The 19,954-nt window shown below is 43.1% G+C and overlaps 1 protein-coding gene across 5 annotated transcripts in view; it reads left to right on the top strand.

Moving 5' to 3' along the window:
* The window catches only part of NTRK2 (neurotrophic receptor tyrosine kinase 2), a 388,291-nt gene that overhangs the window by 285,450 nt on the left and 82,887 nt on the right, over window positions 1-19,954 (top strand). For all 5 annotated transcript variants that reach the window (XM_043927526.1, XM_043927530.1, XM_043927527.1 and 2 more), the window contains one exon: window positions 5,659-5,789. In XM_043927526.1, coding sequence (XP_043783461.1) covers window positions 5,659-5,789 — 131 coding nt within the window. The remainder of the gene's footprint in view (window positions 1-5,658; window positions 5,790-19,954) is intronic.

Genomic DNA, 19,954 nt, shown 5'->3' with positions numbered 1-19,954 from the left:
AGGGGCTTGTGTTACAGAGTACAAGGTCACTCTCCTGAGAGTTAGGGGATCTGCATTCTAACTTGGTCGCTTTCTAGCTGTGTGGCCCAGAGAAAGTCACTTCATCTCTCTGAGACTCACTGGCCAGCTGTCACACATGAGGGAGTTGGTCTCAATGATCTTTAACTTCTGTTTCCATCACAGCATCTGTTCCTTTGCACTGGAACTGCTGAGGCAGGCCATACATTTAGGTTTGTAGGGAAACATAGAGATTCCTCCTAATACAGAACATTATTTTCTGGGGTATATTATTTATACAGTCCTACTCACAAATATAAGTTGTCTTTTCTTTTAACTGTGGAGTAGTTGGCGTATATTAAAGACTCCATGAATGTCTCCATTTAAGGTCCATGTGATGAGTAGACTATGTCCAGGGGGACAAGGTTCTCTGTGAAACTCTATTACTGAGGAAATGAGAGGATATGTTTCCTATTTCAACCTTAAATGGGTGGAGTAATACTTATTTGTTTGTTTTGTTACTTTTAGATTTAGTAGTAATAAATATAGACCTGGGTTGAACTATAGCCTGCATGTTTATAGAGGCTATTTACTTCTGGGAGAAATTGATACTAGAAATTTTATTTAAACCATCTGAAACTACAAGCATCTCCACCAACTACTGAAACTTCTTTGTGACAAAATGCATTTTTCAGTGGCTGTAATGTGATGCTAATACAAAACTAGAAATCCATTCAGTTCTGGTACTTAGGAAGCAAATGCCCAAGTGCAGTGAATTTCCACCCTGGAAAATTCCATTAATAATAAAGACATCCACAATTTTTAGTCCCTCATCTCAATTATTACTTCTGGTCATCAATTTCTCCCTGATTCCACAGAGTAGATCTATTTGCACAGTAATCTAATCACACCCTTTGTTTTGACTATATGAACATACATAGATCAGTCTGCAGACCACAGGAGTTTGGTGGTCCCTACACCACACACACCTCTTCTGGGTACTCCTATCTTTGGCAAGGTGAATTTTAAAAAGGTACTTTTTATAAAAAGTTTATGTAAAGAAATCAACTATTGTCTTGAGTTTTTTCCCTTCAAATCTAAGAAGCTATTTATGGTAGAGTCTGGGCTTTTCATTTATTTATTTTTGTTAGTTATTCATATTGGGTTTGAGGTGGTTTTACTGGAGTCTCCAAAATTAAAAGCAGAGCTTTGACTGACCTAAGAAATAAAGAATGTAAAAAATTTTAACATGCTTACCTGATAGCTTATTTATCATGGAATCTTTGGGCTTCCCTGGTGGCTCAGATGGTAAAGAATCCACCTGCAGTGCAGGAGATCCGGGTTCAATCCCTGGGTTGGGAAGATCCCCTGGAGAAGGGAATGGCAACCCACTCCAGTATTCTTGCCTAAAGAATTCCATGGACAGAGGAGCCTGGTGGGCTACAATCCATAGGGTTGCAGAGTCAGGCACAACTAAGTGACTTTCACTTAGACTCACTTGACCAAGGATACTTTGTATAAAATGAACCCAAATGTTCCTAGGGCCCTTTAAGGCAGTGTTATTCAAAGCACCTGTCCACAGTGAGATTGTCTAAAATAGAGACCAGGGCATTGCTTTTTTCATTAAGAAAGTCTTGCGACTTCCCTGGTGGTCCAATGATTAGGACTCCACACTTCAAGTTCGATCCCCAGCCAGGGAACTAAGATCCTACATGAGCGCAGCTTGCCCTGCACCAAATAATAATAATAATAATAATAATAACATAAAATTTTAAAAAGAAAGTCTTAGTCCCAAGAAAAAGTCAGCTAAATGCCATGCAAACAGCCAAACAAAACTTCCCAATGTCTTTCCTCTTAGCTGCTTTGCTGAAAGACACAAGACAAATGGCAGCTGAGTGTTTGTACAACTTGGGCAAACTATTAATACTTCACTCCTCTGTGCCTCGGGCTCTTAGAATGCTGGTATCAGGAGGGAGAGAGGGAAAATGTGAGCAAGGAGCTCAGTGAGTGAGTGGGGCAGCCAAGATGTCATAGTAAGCGGCCCAACGTGCTACAGGCTGATGGCTCCCTAAGGCAGATGCTTCCAACTGGTTGGGGCTCTAGCAGGAGATGGTGTGGTGGGGGGGTTGGGTCATGGTCAGACATCATGCACAAAGGCCTTGACATACCTGGGAGTGAAGGGTGGGGATGGCTTTCATTCAAGAGGGCTGGAGGGGGACGTCATGGGTGTCCTCGGGCACCTCGCAGCGGTGGTGTTTTAGTTGCTAAGTCGTTTTGTATCTGACTCTTTTGCGACCCCATGGAACTGTAGTCTGCTGGTCTCCTCTGTCCGTGGGATTTCCCAGGCAAGAATACCTGAGTGGGCAGTCATTTCCTTCTCTAGGGGATCTTCCTGACCCAGGGATCAAATCTTCCTGACCTGCATCTCCTACATTGGCAGGCATATTCTTTACTGCTGAGCCATCAGAGAAGCCCATCCTCAGCAAAGCCACGGTTTTATTGGAGCTGAGGGGGTAAAGAGAAGTTTAAGGAGAGATTTAGGATACAGGGGCCTACTGGATGATCAGCATTTTGCCCAGAAGAACTGATGGAAGGACTTGTGAGGGAGGCAAAGGGGTTAGCATTGGCTCTGCTTGGGGCACTTATGAGCAATTTGGCAGTTTGAGGCTGGATAAAGAGGGATGGTCTGAGAGAGTACCAAGGATTTCCTTTGGTGATTGAGGGAAACGGGCAATGAGGCAGTTTGGGATATGTTTCAATGCTCTCCTGGAGGAGAATGGGAAGAAATTCTTAGCTCAAGTATGTGATAGCTTCAGACTAGTTGTTCTTCCTACTCCTGAGATCTTGGAGAATTGGGCTTCTTTAATGCCTGCACACTCAGTAGGATTATTGTCAGTTAACTGAAATAATAAAACTGAACAGTATTTGTCTGCTGTTTCTATTATCACTTGGCACATTTTCCAACAAATATTTGGATAGCACCAGCTGTGTGCAGAGCACTATGAGACCCTGGCAGAAGTGCAAATACACACTAAAGCTTGTTACCTGTGCCCTCAATGGCTTCCAGCCTTAGAAAAGAGGAATTCCTTCTATTTAGAGGGAGTCCATTGGCAAAAGGCCACCATTCATGTAATCTACTATATCCCAAACATAGCAAAGCAAATTAATGCAAAATAGCCCATTTCTTAAAAGATATGGCTACTGCCTTCAAGGTCAGTGTGGTAAAACTGGTCTCATCAATTTTAGCTTGGAAGATGATGAAATTGTGGCCTCATCAGAGCTTTAGAAAGTTATTTCCCATCAGCTTTTTTTACTGCTTGGAATGAAAGAGAGAGAGGGAGGGAGGGATGGGGAGAGAGGGAGGAAAGGAAAAGGAGGGAAAGAAGGAGAAAGAAAGGAGAGAGGGGAGGAGGGAGGCAAGAAAAGTGTAAATCAAATGCAGAAAAAGAAAGTTAAATACTAGCCTTGATCTGGTTAGAGTGTAAAGTAAATCAAGTGGCAATTTAATTCTCAATGAACATATGACAACCTTGGAGTTAAATATTAGATTTAAATAGGGCAGCTAATTCTCTGCAAGAATTACATTCATCTCTTTATATGGGCACTCTTCCTAATGAACACATCTTTCCCCTCTTAAATTCAGGCATTGCTGCTGGAGCATGAGAAATTAATATACATTCTTAGATTCATTAATAATGTTGCTCATAAAAGACCTTTTGATTTTTATCACCCTGAGTTCCCAGAGGCCCATGGAAGCAGCCATAGCTCCAAACCACATGAATTATCAGGGGGGAAATCCTATTAAAGCAAAACCTTAATCACCACTTGCATTTTATATCAAGTTGTATCTAAGAAGAAACTGTATATATCATATCCATCAACCTAGCAGAGGTAAATAAATGGTGTTACAGTCCTTCCACATAATATTACAAAGTAAAAGCAAAAGAATTACTACTACTACACACAGTGTTAATTTAGTCTTAAGAACAATGTTGAGAGACAGATGTCAGACAGGGAAGGATGCACGTAATATGATTCCATTTATTAGCTTCAAAACAGGCAACAGTCTCTCATTGGGGAGATGTCAGTGGTAGCAAACCAACAAGGGAAATGATTAACACAAAATTCAGGATAGTGATTATCACTGGGAGGTGAGTAGGAAATGGGTACAATCCAGAAAGAATACAATGGTGCTTCAAAAGTACTAGTGATGTTCTATTTCTTAATGGAAGGGTGACTTCATGGGTATTCATGTTATTATCATTAATAAAACTGTAGAGATAAGCTTTGTATTTTCTTTGGAACTTTTGATAATTTGAACTGGCTGCTGAACTAAGCAGAGAGGAAGCTGGGAGGTTATTTTTACTTTTTACTCTCTTACATACTTCCCTTTCTCTCATCACACTTAGCATAACTTACAATTGAAAAAGAACTTTCTGGTGTAGAAGAAAAATTACAGACTCTGGATTCAGACAAACCTGAGTTCACATCCCAACTCCTCCATTCCCACACTATGAATCATTCAAATTCCTGCAGACTCAGTTTCCCCATGTATAAAATGTAGGAAAGAATGCTTCTAAGAGTCCAATGAGAGAATGTTGTTGACTGCACATTCCAAGCTCTAGAGGGACTCACAGTCTCTTTTTTCAGTCTGCCACTCAGGGATGAGAAGTTCAGAAAAGCCTTGTGGCAGTGACTCAGTGAAAGCCCTGGGCTCAGGGATCCAACACTTGATGTGCTGGTTGACGAGGCCCAAGCTCACACTGTGGAGTCCTCTATCCTCTGCAGAGTCTCTTTTCGGGCTTCTCCACCAACTCTGGCCTGAGAATCATTCACTTGCCTCCCACTGTGCAGTACTGGGCTCCCCAAGAACCACCTTTGGATCGCCTTCTGCCTCCTCCAGGAAGGTGATGGATGAGTGGCATGGGCCAGCTCAGCTCTGGATGAGAGGAATAAACAGTCCCCCTTCCCCTGATGCTTCTGTACATGTCTCTTCTTGGCTTTGGACAGCCAAGGCTAGGACCTGCTCTTAGAAAGGAGCTAAGGAAGCCAGCCTTTAGCACAATGGGCTAGACATTTCTGGTCTAGACAGAAGAAGTCACCAAAACTCAACTATGGAGCCCACCATGTGAGGAAGCAAAAAGTGAGGTGAGGACACAGCCTGCACCAGGAATGCACAGATCTTGCATTTTCCTTTCGTGCCCTCTGAGCATGTCTCCCTCAATAGTCTGAAGGGGCTTAATGAAGGCTTAGGGCTTCCTCGCTAGCTCTCTGCCTTTCCCACTAGACATAACTGATGAATATATGCAAAGCGTCTGGCTTGTGAGAGAACTGCCATTCATATCCATCCCCTTCTCAATTCTCCCCTTTCTTAGTTCATAAAGCTCATGAATGATGTTTTGCAGTCAACAACTAAGTGATTCCTTTGGTTCTATCAAAAACAGTGATTCCATTCTGGACAGCAAGCCTAAACCACCAACTGCCTGGAAGCCCTTTGGGTGGACCTTGAGGATGGATGCTGAGTTTACCCTCCAGTTTTCTATGTGCAGAGGAGAGACTCTAGGTCTGTGAGCTCAGGATGCAGCCTGCCGACTCCTGCCCTTTGCCTTCCTTCAGCTCTGGCTGCCTCGATTCCAATTTCATTCTGTGTTTGTCTTACAGTTGTTCAGCACATCAAGCGACACAACATTGTCTTGAAAAGGGAGCTAGGTGAAGGAGCCTTTGGAAAAGTTTTCCTCGCTGAATGCTATAACCTCTGTCCTGAGCAGGACAAGATCTTGGTGGCCGTGAAGGTAAGCGAACACTCCAGAATGTCTCATTACTCATGGTCACTACTTATGTGTGGAAGTGTTGCTTTATTTTATTTTATTGCAGTGGCCTTTTCAGGAGCAAAGTACATCTGCCATAGTGGATGTGTCCAAATTCCTTTAAGTGATGGACACTTAAAGTGATGGACTTTAAAGTGATGGACAGTGGGAAGGATGTTTGGGGCACAGGGACGATGGGTTCTGCTCAGGAACATCTTTCCAGCCTGCAGGCGGTGGATATCTCTGAGCTACTCTCCCCAGTCAGTGTTTACTGAACTCTGGACAGAAGTCAGTGGGGTCAAACATGATTCAACCCACCAAACTTGGAGACTTCGCTGTCTCCTCAGATTGCTCGGAGCATGTCCAAGTTCAGCTGGAGCTTGTCTCATGTTCAGGAGACCTGGAAAGGACAGTGGCCTTCACTTCCCTCTCTCAGCCTCAGTTCTGCCGAGAAGTTTTGTTTTACTTACTTTGTCCCTTCCAAATGTCTCCAAGGCCCCAGACATGGCATCTGGAAGGGGAACGTCTCTGGGGGTTGGATCTTACCGCCCTAGGAGACACAAGATTTTATTGAAATACAGAAGTCTGAATGTCTTTTGTCATAACCATTTCTCCATAAACTCTAAAGAGGAGACCTGAGGAGTCCCCTGGCAGTCCAGCGGTTGTAAGGCTCCATGCGTCCACTGCAGAGGATGCAGGTTCGATCCCTGGTCAGGGACCTGAGATCACACATGCCGCATGGCATGGAAAATAGAATAAAATAATAAATGCATATATTTTAAATTACAATAATTTTTTTAAAGGAGACCTCATCTTCAATATGGAGAAGGAAATGGCAACCCACTCCAGTACTCTTGCCTGGAAAATCCCACGGACAGAGGAGCCTGATGGCTACAGTCCATGGGGTTGCGAAGAGTCAAACACGACTGAGCGACTTCACTTTCACTTTTCACTCTCATGCATTGGAGAAGGAAATGGCAACCCACTCCAGTGTTCTTGCCTGGAGAATCCCAGGGACGGGGGAGCCTGGTGGGCTGCCGTTTATGGGGTCGCACAGGGTCGGACACAACTGAAGCAACTTAGCAGCAGCAGCATCTTCAATAAGATAAACGTTATTGAAAGGGCTGAAATTTCCACTGGGCCCTCTAAATCACAAGGATCAACACAAATAGCACAAAAAATATTAGCGTATCTTTTATATATGCACTGTCAAAATGTTTTTAAAAATCACCAAGTTACAATTTAATGTAAAACCCTTAAGAGAGGCATATGTTTATAACATGAATTAAGGGCCAAATGAACAAGTACGTGACAGGTAATAAAATGTAACTTCGTGACCTAACGTAAGATGACTGAGTTTTGGTTTTTATTTGTTTGTTTGGCCAAACACAAAGTATTTGTACAAATGGCATTTATTTCCTCAGTATAACCGGGACAACTTTCTTTGTGAGTTGATGGATGTGTTTTATTTGTTTATTGTTCTGGTCTTTTAATGCTTTAACTTTTAGTCATTTTTAGTTGGAGGATAATTGCTTTACAAAGTTGTGCTGGTTTCTGCCATACAACTACGTGAATTAGCCATAAGTATGTATATGTCCCCTCCTTCTCGAACATTTCTCCCATCCCCACCCCATCCCACCCCTCTAGATTGCCACAGTGCGCTGAGCTGAGTTCCCTGTGTTAACACAGAAACTTACCACCAGGTATCTATTTTGCATGTGGTACTGTATATCTTCCAGTGCTACTCTCGAAGCTGTCTCACCCTCTCCTTCCCTCATTGTGTCCACAAGTCTGTTTTCTATGTCTTCTTCTCTATACCTGCCCTGCAAATTGAACTGAGGTGGATGAACCTCAGTTCATCCTATTATACAGAGTGAAATAAGTCTAAATGAGAAAAAATATTGTATACTGATGCATATATAAGGGAATCTAGAAAAATGGTACTGAGGAACTTTTCATTTTTTAAAAGAGTTATGGATTCCATTACGGTTGTACTTAGCCTTAAAATACTTCAAAATATGTGTAATGGGTAACCGAGGAGAGAAATAAAATGATTCTTGAACTTTCCCAACCTGCAGACTAAACACAGTTTCTGTTACAGTTCATCCTAATGAAACACCATGCATCTGCTTTCCTTGCCATCATAACCGAGTGGCTCAGATACACTTAAACTCTCAGGAAAGGCTCCTAAAAAGCTATACTTTGGGGGTGAATAAAGGACAGGCCTTTCTAGGGATGAGAAATGTAATATCTATGAAATAAACATCATCTTGCTAAGATAGGCAAGGGGAGGGGGTCGTGAGACAGAGGAGAGAAGAGGGGAAGGGAGATGCGGGAGAGAATCAAGGTCAAGCGGGGTGAGCGGGGTAAAAGGAGAATCCTGCAGGGACCCTGAGGATGTTTAATTCCTGCTGCTGAGATGGCTTCCTCTTTTCTTTCATTTACTCAAAAAGTTTGTTAGTTTTTTAAAGCACAAAATGTTCAGAACATTTGGCAGTGTTATATCTGCAGTCTTCGCTTTCTTCTGCTGTTATCTTTTTTTTCCCCCTTTGGAAAAATGGGACCAAAAGGTGCCTCTATTTTTGGAGATTCAGAGCCTGACACAGGGATAGAGCTGCAAGACATTCTGGGAACATGTAACCCCAGTCTTGCATGTGTCATAGACAAGGACAATGGGGACCCTGGGGCCAAGGTCTGGGCCATGTCTCCCACTGATGTTTGGAGGCCATCCAGGGATCTGTTTGCTTCATGAGGTCACAAGGTGAAATCTTTGAATGTGAGAAAGTCGTAGGGGATGAGGGAAGCCTAGAGGATAGTGTAGGGATAGCTGAGAGGCCTCAGCGTGGTAGTGTGTACTCAGCTGCTTCAGGTCGTGTCCGACTCTTTGCGATCCCATGGACTGTAGCCCGCCAGGCTCCTCTGTCCATGGGATTCTCTTGGGAGAATACTAGAGTGGGTTGCCATGCCCTCCTCCAGGGGATCTTCCCGACCCAGGAATCGAACCCACATCTCTTATGTCTCCTGCATTGGCAGGTGGGTTCTTTACCATTAGTGCCACGTGGAAAGCCTTCAGCTTGATAGAAATAGACTCAAAATTTCTCAGCAGGCATCGCCTTTCATGTTCCTGTTATTTCTGATTCTGTGCTTGCTCCTCTGTACTTCTTGCAGTGTCCTTAAGGAACCAGTGCTACACAGCTAAATCCAAGGCACCTTTAACTCAGACATCACTTTTCCTTCCAAATGCATGCTAAACAGGATTTCAGAGCTCAATCTAGTAAAGATGAAGGATTAGCAGGTGTCAGCAATGTTCAGCCAGTGGTCCTGCCCACAGCATGCTTCCCCTCACTACTGTTGGTGAGGCTTCTTTAAATCCTCATCCCATGTTCAACCCAGACCCAGGCCCCAGTCCCCATGAACCTCCTAGCTTTGCCAAATAATTGTTTGCAGATTAACAACCCTCGAGGAGTGTTTGCTCTTTAATCAAAACTGCTGAAAAAGAAAACAAAGAAAATTTGTCCCTTTGTCTCAAGTAGTGAGAACAAAATACCTACAGCTTAAAAAGTCATTTCAACTTCAAGGTCGCACACCAAAGAAATCTCATCTCCCTGACCTCCAGTGTGGCCTTTTGTGGAAATCAGAGGCTTTGCTTACCTTTGCCACAATGATTTCAAGCTTTGGCGGGGCGGGGGCCCATTATAACTGTCTGGGATCTAGAGGCTATAGCCACACAAGAAACAGGTCCAGTTTTTCTTGGGCCCTGGGATGAATGGGATCAGAATAACACATGGACATTTCGTGGAGCTGCCTCTTGCCAGCCTGATCTGCTCATTTTTAGGCATGTGGGCCAATTGTATGTGTATTCAAAGACTATCTGATAAGTCTGGGAGGAAAATGTCTGTGGTGCCTTCCTGACCACAATAAAGGAATTTTTTTAAAAAGGAACTGAATGTGGCCTCCAGGGCCTCCATAGCCTGTCACCTCTGAGGAGTGGCTGCCGGGGCTGCTCCTCTTCCATTGGAGGCACCCAGGGATGTTTGACAGCCTTCCTGCCCGTTGCCTAGCAACCCCTGCAGCATTGATTATGCATGCTAAGAAATAGCAGCTATTGTCCTCTTTCCTTCTCTAGAAGAAGCTGACTGGTTTGAAATCCAAGGTTTTGCATTCAGACTGACAGATGTCAGGTTCCTGTAAATTTTGACGCTGCTTGTTCTAAATGACTAAAGAGCTTGAGGGATCTGCAGAAGTCAGTTTAAGATGGGAGTTAGCCTAGGCTTGTGGAGGCCCCTCAAGGGTTTAGGGCCTGAGCCAGCCTCTCCCATTAGAGTATCTGCTTGTTTGGATTCAGTCGGGTTGCCCTTTTCTTGATATTTTTGGATGACCTTTGTTTCTTAGTGAAATGGATTTGTGCCTTCCCACTGAAAGACACCTGGAGAACCCATAGAGAAAATGAGATGCATAGAAACCAGTCTTTGATCAAAATAAGTTCCTTTATCTTTAAGTAACTCAATTGCCAAGGAAACACTTCATTGCAGTTTCTCTGCATTAACTGTGGATGCATTAACTATTTTTGGCTCCATCCAATTTGCTTTTCAATAGCTACAATTCCTACAACATTTCCTTGTGCTGTGAATGTGCACTAATTTTCATTTTTTTAAATATAGCCACAAGTGGGCTTTGTAGGATTCATGGCCTCTCTTCCCCCTCTCTGCTAACTCAGGTGTATTCCTAGAAACATAAAGTGCTGAACACAAGAGAGGCCTTAGGAATCATATCTATAACCCACGTCTCATGTTTTATAAATGACAAATCCAGAGAGAAGTCGGGTGACTTCCTTGAGGTGTGAGTTAAAACGAGTCATAGATTTGCTGCATAAGAAGACTTGGCGTGAAATAGTGATATCCGAGCTCAGCAGGCACTTTCTTTAGTATCTAATGAAGGGCTTTTTCTTTTCATATTGCTAAATATTTGCTTGTCAACAGCAGAGGAAATGATGCAAGGGTTTTGGCAACGTTGACTGATACACTCTGTGGCACATTACCAGGAGCCAGCTCATGTAGCATCTAACACACCATGGCCATGCCCATGCCTGGGGGCCCAGCCCAGCATAGGAGCCATGCAGCTCCCCTCACCCATCAACTCTCATCTCAAGTTACCCCTTCAAGGAGACTTCCCCTTGCTTCTTCCTGGTCTAGGTCAGACCTCCCAGTTCCATGTTATTAAGGCATCTGTACCTGTCCTTAAGAGCATTTGTTAAGGCTGTTAATCAGTACATGTGTTTGTGGGTATATTTAATCAACAACATGTGTCTACCTTCTCCAGTAGAGTGGCATATTCTTGAGGATAGGAATCATGCCTTTTAGCACATTGCCTAGTATGTAGTAGCAGGCAATAAATGCTTGCTGGATGGATGGATGGACTTTTGAAAAAGTAAAGAGTTGGCAGGTGGCACTTCCAAGTAGGGAAATGATTTGATCAGTTATTTATATGTGTGTATAGTATGGGCTTCCCTGGTGGCTCAAAAGTTAAAGTGTCTGCCTGCAATGCGGGAGACCTGGGTTCGATCCCTGGGTTGGGAAGATCCCCTGGAGAAGGCAAAGGCAATCCACTCCAGCATTCTTGCCTGGAGAATCCCATGCACAGAAGAGCCTGGTGGGCTACAGTCCATGGGGTCGCAAAGAGTCGGACACGACTGAGCGACTTAACTAACTAACTAACTAACTATAGTATATGTATATGTATGTGTATATATGATGTAATCTAATGAGAAGTCATTTTAGAAATAACTGAATCACTATGCAGAATATAGAACTATTATTGAAATTCTTTAGTTTAACTCATACTTTTTTGCCATTGAGGAAACAGAAGAGGGGCTCAGAGAAAATAAATGAGCAATCCAAAGTCACATAGCTTAAACAAGATCTCTTAATGTCAGACCAAGGACTAAAACTCGGACCTCCACATCAGCCCCAGGCTCACTGTGCATCATATTTTCATGTACTGAATCCTACACATGCCCTATAAACCACATTGAAGAAATCCAACATGATGTATGAGGTAATACAAAGGAGTGGGTAGTTTTGCTCAATTGCGTATGATGATAAGAGAGATTTTCTTATTTTCCCAAGTAGAAATGCAATTCAAGGGAATAGGTGGAAATAAAGAAAATTCCAGAGTGAGTGCTTTGGTCTCGTGAGGGGATGCAAGCAAAATATCTCAATCAGCTTTGATAATAAGAGCAGTATAATGTTCATTGGAAACCCAACTCAAGCTGGTTTAAGCAGAAAAGGGAATTTATTTGCCCAAACTACTGGAAAACCTTGCTGTAGATGCCCCAGCTTCAGGCATAGCTAGCTCCATGGCATCAGCAATTCCCTCTCTCTCTCTCTTTCTCTCTCACCATCTCTCGGCTCTGCTTTCTTCTATGCTGACTGCATTCTTGGGCAGGTTCTCCGCATACTGTGGTAAAGATTCAGCAACAACTGCCCTGGGTTTACATGCAGCCATCCTCACAGCCCAATAGAGAACTCCTCTTTCCCAACAATTATGCACAAGTCAAAGGGCCAACTTCTATTGGTTTATCTTGAGTTGTTTCACCAGGCCCTCCAGCCAAGGGAATAGAATGTTCTGATTATCCAGGCCTGGGTCACATGCCTATCCCTGCAAATGGGAGATGAGGTCAGCTCTCCTCACACATGTTGACCAAATGTAGGGAGGCGTTTGTTCCCTGAAGGAATGTTAGAGCTGCTAAGTGAGAAGACGGGGAAGGGAGATCTGACAGGAAAAACTGAAAGATGACCAACTCAAATAGGACTTGCAGGACCTCACTCTGAGTAGAGCAGTTGGGATCTAGAAGCTCACTGGGGTCTGAGCTGGCCCTTAGGGCAGTCCCTTCGTTATCCTTGCAGGAGGCACTAGGTCTCGCCTCCAGGCTTCCCTGCTGGCGTGGCACAGCTATCTCCCCGCTCTCTGCCCCCTGGCCTGGGCTGCTGCCTCCTGCCAGCTGCTGCTCCCATGGTCTCTATAACTCACCTTCAGACTCCTTCAGAAGGAAATTCGTTGTGTCCGGTTATTCCACTCAGTGTTCCTGCCAAGCACCTACCTGCAGTCCAAGCGTCCAGTGTGGTCACGGGACACAGACGAGACCACTTATAGGCCAGAAGCAACGAAAGCCAGTGGTCTTAAAATATTTGTAAGGGCAGCAGAAGAGCTTGAAAAGATCCGCTTTCCAGAACCACAGGTTCCGGAACAGGGAAACAGTCTATAGATGAGAAAGAGTGTCAAGAGTTCATCAATTCAAGTACTTTACCCACCCACACAAGTTTATTTCTAAACCAGATGGCTATTTTCTTTCTCCCTTCTTCTCTTCCTTCCTTCCTTTCCTCCTTCTTGTCTTTCTTCTTTCCTTCCTCGTTTTAATTTTTAGGAAGAGTCATCCTTCTGTTCTCACATCTTGATCATTTGTGAAGTCTCTCACCCATTCCTCCCTCTTCCTGTGCCCCTCTCCTCTTCTTAATTTACTTTAGTATGTGAAATTCCTTTCCCACAAATAGAAATTGATGACAAGATTAAAGTAGTTAAGAGAATATTTGCCAGTGTTGCCCTTAAAAGACAGTTTATATTCCTTAACAGAATATAATGTTGCAGAAAATACTATCAATTACATCTTTATAAGTTTCTGATAACAAATTGTAAAACTTTTAATAGTGACTTGCTAAAAGGCATAATCATCTTATTGTCTGGACATTGCTTAATAGATCTCTATCTTCTTGTAGTGGAAGTGCATTCTTTCTTGGTGAGTGTGTGCATGTATATGTGCTCGTGTGTCTGTGTGTGTATGTGTGCACACTCACATGTGCTCACACATTAACATTTCCTGTGTCAGAATCCCTCTTGTACTGAAGTCACTTGGGCCTCAGTTATTAAGTTGCTTCATCAATGTCCCTTCCCCAGTAACTTCAACTTTTAACCTTTGATGGGAGATCTGTTTTTTGTCTTGTTCATTTGTCTCCTTAACCCTTTTTTGTCTTGGCTTTTCTCCAATTTACATACATCTTTTCAGAAATGCTGAAACCAAGCAGTACGTTCCACTCTAAGGAAGACTCATCTGATACCAAACATAGATGGGGTATTCATTTTACTCCTCCGCCGCATCTCTGGAAAATATGCATTGTGGTAGATGGGCTACTTTTTAATTGACTTTAACATGACAGCCCATCTCAGAGTCGAATCAGGGTCCACAGTGACCCACCAGCTCTTTTCTCTCCAGTGGAATTATCTCAGTCAATTGAATGCTGGTGTACTTAAAGCCTGTAAGTATCTTGCAATTGTCCATATCGGAGGCCAACTTCTGATTCTTTCTTTTGAGTCAATATTTCTCTAATATGACAATTGCTGTGAATTAGTTTCCTGTCTTTCAAAGATTAGCATTTGTAATATGCAACTTGATATAATATGCCACACAAACCATCAATCTTATTCCCCAAATTCTACAAGTACTTAAAGTATGTGAATTAGAAATTAACCTCATGATTCCCATTAGAGGTTTGACTTGTTAGAGTTGGAACCATGAAGAGCATGGTTGTGAAAATAAACATAGCAGCAATCAACACCCTGGCTATGAATCTTGTATTTGAGACGGCCACTTGGTATATATTTAAAATCCTTGCAAGGGCCGGTTACATATCATTGAGTTAATTTACACAGAGTGTTGGTTTCTAGTACAGTGAGCACTATCTGGGGGTGTGTGTGTGATCATTATTGTTTTTATTCAGTCATCTAATTAGCTTTTACATTTCTAGGAATGTTAGGAGGCAGTTACTACCCTCAACTTAGTTTCTAAGATTTTATTCCTATCAAGCTCTTTCTATCTCTGAATTTATTAAAATATACTCCTCAAATTTTCACTTTTGTAAGAATTGGTTAGAAGCTTCATCTACTTTTCTTCAGAGATAAGCCTATAAGTTAGAAGGATCATATAGGCTTGTGGCTATTGTTGTTGTTCAATTGTTCAATTGTGTCCAACTCTTTGTGACCCATGGATTGCAGCATGCCAGGCTTCCCTGTCCTTCACCATCTCCTTCTAAATGCTTGAGTAACCATTGCCTGTAAGGAACCTTATGAGGAGGGTGTCTGTCTTAACGCTATTTCAGTTTAGCATTATATTCCCCCAAAGCAAATTGACCCATTAACAGCCTATTAAGGTGGATTTTATAGAATGGATCTGTCCAGTAGAAGTACAACGTGAGTCACAAAAGCAAACCACAAACTGTTTGTGTTTTAAAATTTCCTAGTCTGCACATTAAAAAGTGTAAACATGCAGATGAAGCTAATTTCATTAATGTATTTTATTTAACTCAACATACCTAAAATGTTTTCATTTCAACATACTGTGAATCTAAAAATATTAATGAGATATTTTATGCATACCAAGTTTTCAAAATCTGAAATCTGTATTTTACACTTGCAGCAGCACATCTCAGTTTGGACCAGCAATATTTCAGATTATCACTGACCACATGTAGCTGTTGGCTACCATTTTGGACAATGCAGATCTGGAAGATATTAGAAGAGTAAACAGTCTCAGTTAGAAACAGATCTTGACCCAGAAACACTTAGGCACGTTGACAACAATTCTCACAGATACTGGTTGCCTCGTAGGAGAGTTTATTGCCTTTTATGCTTTAAGCACAGTGGCACGCATGGTGCATAATAAGGTTTTGCCATAATAATCTCTTTTTTTAATCGTTCACCTTAACTCTGTTTCTCTGCTCTCTAAAATGTATCAGTTCAGTTCAGCTCATTTCAGTTGCTCAGTCGTGTCCGACTCTTTGCGACCCCGTGAACCACAGCATGCCAGGCCATAAGATCAGCATGTTAAAAAGGATACAGTCTTTATTTTACCTTGTGTCACTGGAAAAAACCCTGACGCTGGGAAAGATTGAAGGCAGAAGAAGCAGAGGATGACAGAGGATGAGATGGGTGGATGGCATCACTGATTCAATGGACATGAACTTGGGCAAACTCCGGAGATGATGAGGTACAGGAAGCCTGGTATGCTACAGTCCATGAGGTTGCAAACAGTTGGACATGAGTTGGCAACCAAACAACAACTCCTAAACCACCTATACTTTGAACGCACAATCATTTGTCATGTTCCACAGCATCCAGTCACACCAATGATTTCAAATAAGTCCTCTGGCTTCTCCTACTAGCTTCCCATTAGCCTTAATATTCTGTGGAGGCATTTCAGATGAATGTTAATCTTCCTTTGTTTTTTTCTCCTATTTTACCTTCACTTCAGTCCTGTACTTGAGTTTATTTCATTTTAATCCACTCTTCCAACTCTGAATCAATGTGAACACCAGGCAGTAACTCACTGAAGCTCTGGATAAGTCTTCTCCCTTGAGAATGTCTTCTGAAAGGATGGCATCTTTAGAGTGTCAGGAAATTCACCAGGAATAAGATGAAATGAAGCTACAAAGCAGATGCTAGGAGTAAGAAAATAGCAGTGTTCAATGATGGGGCAAATATGCCTGTCAAAATGAAACTTAAGTGGAAGGGACTGTCAGTGAGGGAAGCTGCCACCCTGTGTCCATTGCCAGGGGACTTAGGGAACTAGCCAAGCCACCCTTAATTGAGTAAAATGACAATCAGCCATGGTGCTAAAACAGAGATGAAATTTATAAATAGGGTTGATAGCAGGATTTTTCCAGCTTCTGATTGCTGTCTGGCTATGGTTCCATCCTTAGAAAAATTCTGTCCTTCGAGTGCCAAATTCAGAAGATGATTTTGCCCAACTCGTTACCGCCATATTTTCTGAATCTCTTAAAATAGAATTGGATCATAATTTAGCAAAAGAACTTGACATGTAAAAATGGATGGGCACATACATAGGATGAAGCCAGATTTGTTAAATACATTTGTCCCATGAATAGTGAGATCTCCTTTCTTAAATTCAGAAATAGTACTGAAGCACAGTTTTTAAGCACAGTTTTGCACTGAGAGTGAGTCTCTTCTCGTAGGATTTTGCTTTGGGGAATGGAAATATGAAATGTTTGTTAAGTCTTTCAGTTTGGTGCCCCCAACACAAGAAAATCCTGTCTTCCTTCCCACTCTGCCCTGCTGTCTGACATCCCTTCATCTCTCTCTCTCTCTAACACACACACACACACACACACACACACAATCTAACATTCTTGAGCCAATATTACATAGCTGAAACTTGAGAAGAATGTTTACCTGCAGAATGTGTACATGCTTTTTGATAATGACCTAAAAGTCTTAGTTGCCTTCTCCAATTTATGGTTAAACATGGACCAAGGCCTTAGAAATGAACCATCTCAGCAACTCAGAGCAGACTGCGTAAAGAGACTGGATCTCTGAGAAAGCTCCACAGGCTTCAAGGGATTTCTGGAGGGAACAAGGCAGTCTCAGAGGCACTTTCATGCCTTGGACAGGCCCCATGCTTTATCCATGCATCTTTTGGCCTTCTAAGATCTTACTTAGCATGAGCAAATTGAATGCAAATTGGTTGGAGTTTCAAGTTCGAATCTCCCAAATATCTGTACCAGGGAGCTGGGGAGGTATTTCAGCTTAGACTATCTCACCTAGTCTTCCCAGGCAGCCTGTGAAGGAGATGACATTGTCACCCCTTCCTTACCCTAAAGAAGAGAAAGCCAGAGTTCAGAGAGGTCCAGAGCAGAGCCAAGGTTTGGACCTGGATCTTTTGATGTGAAGCTAGAACTACTCCCCTATGGGTATCACCAGTGTTAAAATCTACACAAACTTTGGGGCCAGCTGTCCAGGAGAAAGTGCTTTGGGCTGTCCTCTCAACCTTGCACCCCACTACCTGCTTTCTCTTCCAGATGCTCCCTTCATTTCTGTTCCTTCCTTGGGCTCATGCTCTGTCTTTCCAGACGACCAATCACTTTCCATCCCTTCCCAGTGCTCTTAAATCTCTAGTTTGCACAGACCTCATGGTTCAGGGGTTCTTTAAGTTGCCAGACACTGAGATAGGCGGCCAGTGATGAATTGGGTGAACACAACACACTTCTGTCAAAGGACGTAGGGGAGACGGACACTTACCAAAATCATAATGGAAATCCGAGTGTAAGAAATGCTCTGTGTGTGTTTTTCTCTGTGACTCCAAAGCTGATAAGGACATGAGGGACATCCCTCCATGTCCATCTACTCACCTCATCTACAAAACAGTGGGTGGACTGAAAAAAAAAAAAAAAAAAACAGCTAAGAACTTGCCGATGGGTGAAACCAAGCTAAACAAATCGCCAAGATAAGTTCTTCACACTTGCAATGCAACAGAGATGAGAGGAGATTAGTTTGAATGTGTATGAGCCCAGTTTTCTGGGCTGAAAGGGAGCAGAGCCCTAGGCCTCAAATTTCAGTCACTGTTCATTTTGTTATTATATGAAGAGATGTGCAGTTTCTGTAGCAACGGCTCTATCACAGTTTTATGGCCTCTCTGAGCACTCACTGGCCCAAATCTGCTCACTTTCCAGGCAGAACCAGTGGTGCATTTAGGGACACTTCTCAGAAAACCACATTCTTGAGTAAGAATAGTGAACCCCATCACCAGACACTTTTTTTTTTTTTTTGGAATGACATCTCCAGGATCTCTAGAATTTGACGTAAGAAGCAACTGTGTCTGGTCTAATGAGAAGTATACCTATAATTTCTGTCTCCTTAGGTCAGGTCACTGGAAAGAAAGCTTCAAATCCTACTAAAGGCAGTTTATGAAAATGCTAGCTTCTGGAAAGGTCATAACAGAAAAGACTGTGATCTTGCTGCTCTCATATTTCCTGTTGCTGATGCAAGGCAGGCCCTTGTATTCTCAGTGTACTGTCTGGAGAGCAGTCTTAGGTGGGGTCAATTGCATTTTGCAAACTCATTGTGTTGTAAAATCAATGACAGACCACCCAGCCCCGCTGGGAATGAAGGACTTGCTTCCCGAGTTGCTGGGAAAGCTGCAACAGACAGTCCTTGACTGCCAGCAACTTATGAGGACTCAGCAAGTCCCCTCAAGGTCATATTCCCTTTCTGGTGTGTCCCCCATCCAATGACTGATTGTTAAGGGGCTATAAAGGCCCAGCCCCCTTTGCCCAACTCAGGACCACTCTGAAGGCTCGTCCTGCAAGGCAGATGAGCTTCTCTTAGATTGCATCACAGCTTAGCTTCACTCTCTGTCCAATTCCTCCCACAGGTATGAATCCCAAGAGCAACCTTAATACATGTCTTGCCCACCAAACTGCATCTCAGTCTTCTCTCCAGGAATCTTGACCTGTGGCATATCCCAAGCTCCATTCGTTGTCCAGGTCAGATGCATCCACACGGGGAGATCAGACTCAAGGCAGTGAGCTACACCACGACCACCAAGTACCCGACAGTGCTTGGACCCAGGACTCAGTGCTGAGCCTGCACTCAGGACACACCTGGCGGATGGCAGTGCTTTCGTTCTGTTCCAGTGTCTGCTTAAGTGAATCTGGATGTTCCCATCAGCCATCTAACTTTGATCATGACTTACTGCAGTCTCCTTGGAGAAGGGAGTCACATGCCACCTCTCCCAGGAGGAGTCCTCTGGGCTTCCCTCTGACCTCTTTTGCTCCCAGTGTGTGCTCCTCACGGCCTTTATCACCCATTCCACAAACCCCTCAGGACTATACACCATGTGCCTGGTGCTATATGCAGAGCCAGCAGTGTAGAGGTAGAGACACAGTCCCTGGGTCAAGAAGCTCACCATCTATACCACAGATAGGCAAATAAACGTGCAATTAGAGTGTATGATGGCCGGTGATTTGATAGAGTTGGGATGAGGTGTACCTATGAGGGTCGTCCAACCTAGCCTGGGAGGCCAGGCCACAGGGATGTGACAACAATGCAGGTGTCAGTGAACACTTCTCAGGAAGGTGAAGGCAGAGCCTAGTCTTGGAGGATGGCTGGGTGTTAACCAGGTGTAGTTGTAGTCTATTTATTCTTATGGCTGATATAACAGATTACTACAAACTCAGTGGCCTAAACAATGCAGATTATTTCTCTCATAGTTTTGGGGGCAGGTATCTGAAATTAGGCTTTCTGAGTTAAAGTCAAGATGCTCTGGCTCTCTCTGGAGGGTCTAGGGTAGAATTCTTTTCCTTCCC

This window comes from Cervus elaphus, chromosome 16, assembly GCF_910594005.1.
Source record: "Cervus elaphus chromosome 16, mCerEla1.1, whole genome shotgun sequence".
NCBI lineage: Eukaryota > Metazoa > Chordata > Mammalia > Artiodactyla > Cervidae > Cervus > Cervus elaphus.
This window is presented reverse-complemented; position numbering and strand designations above follow the sequence as displayed.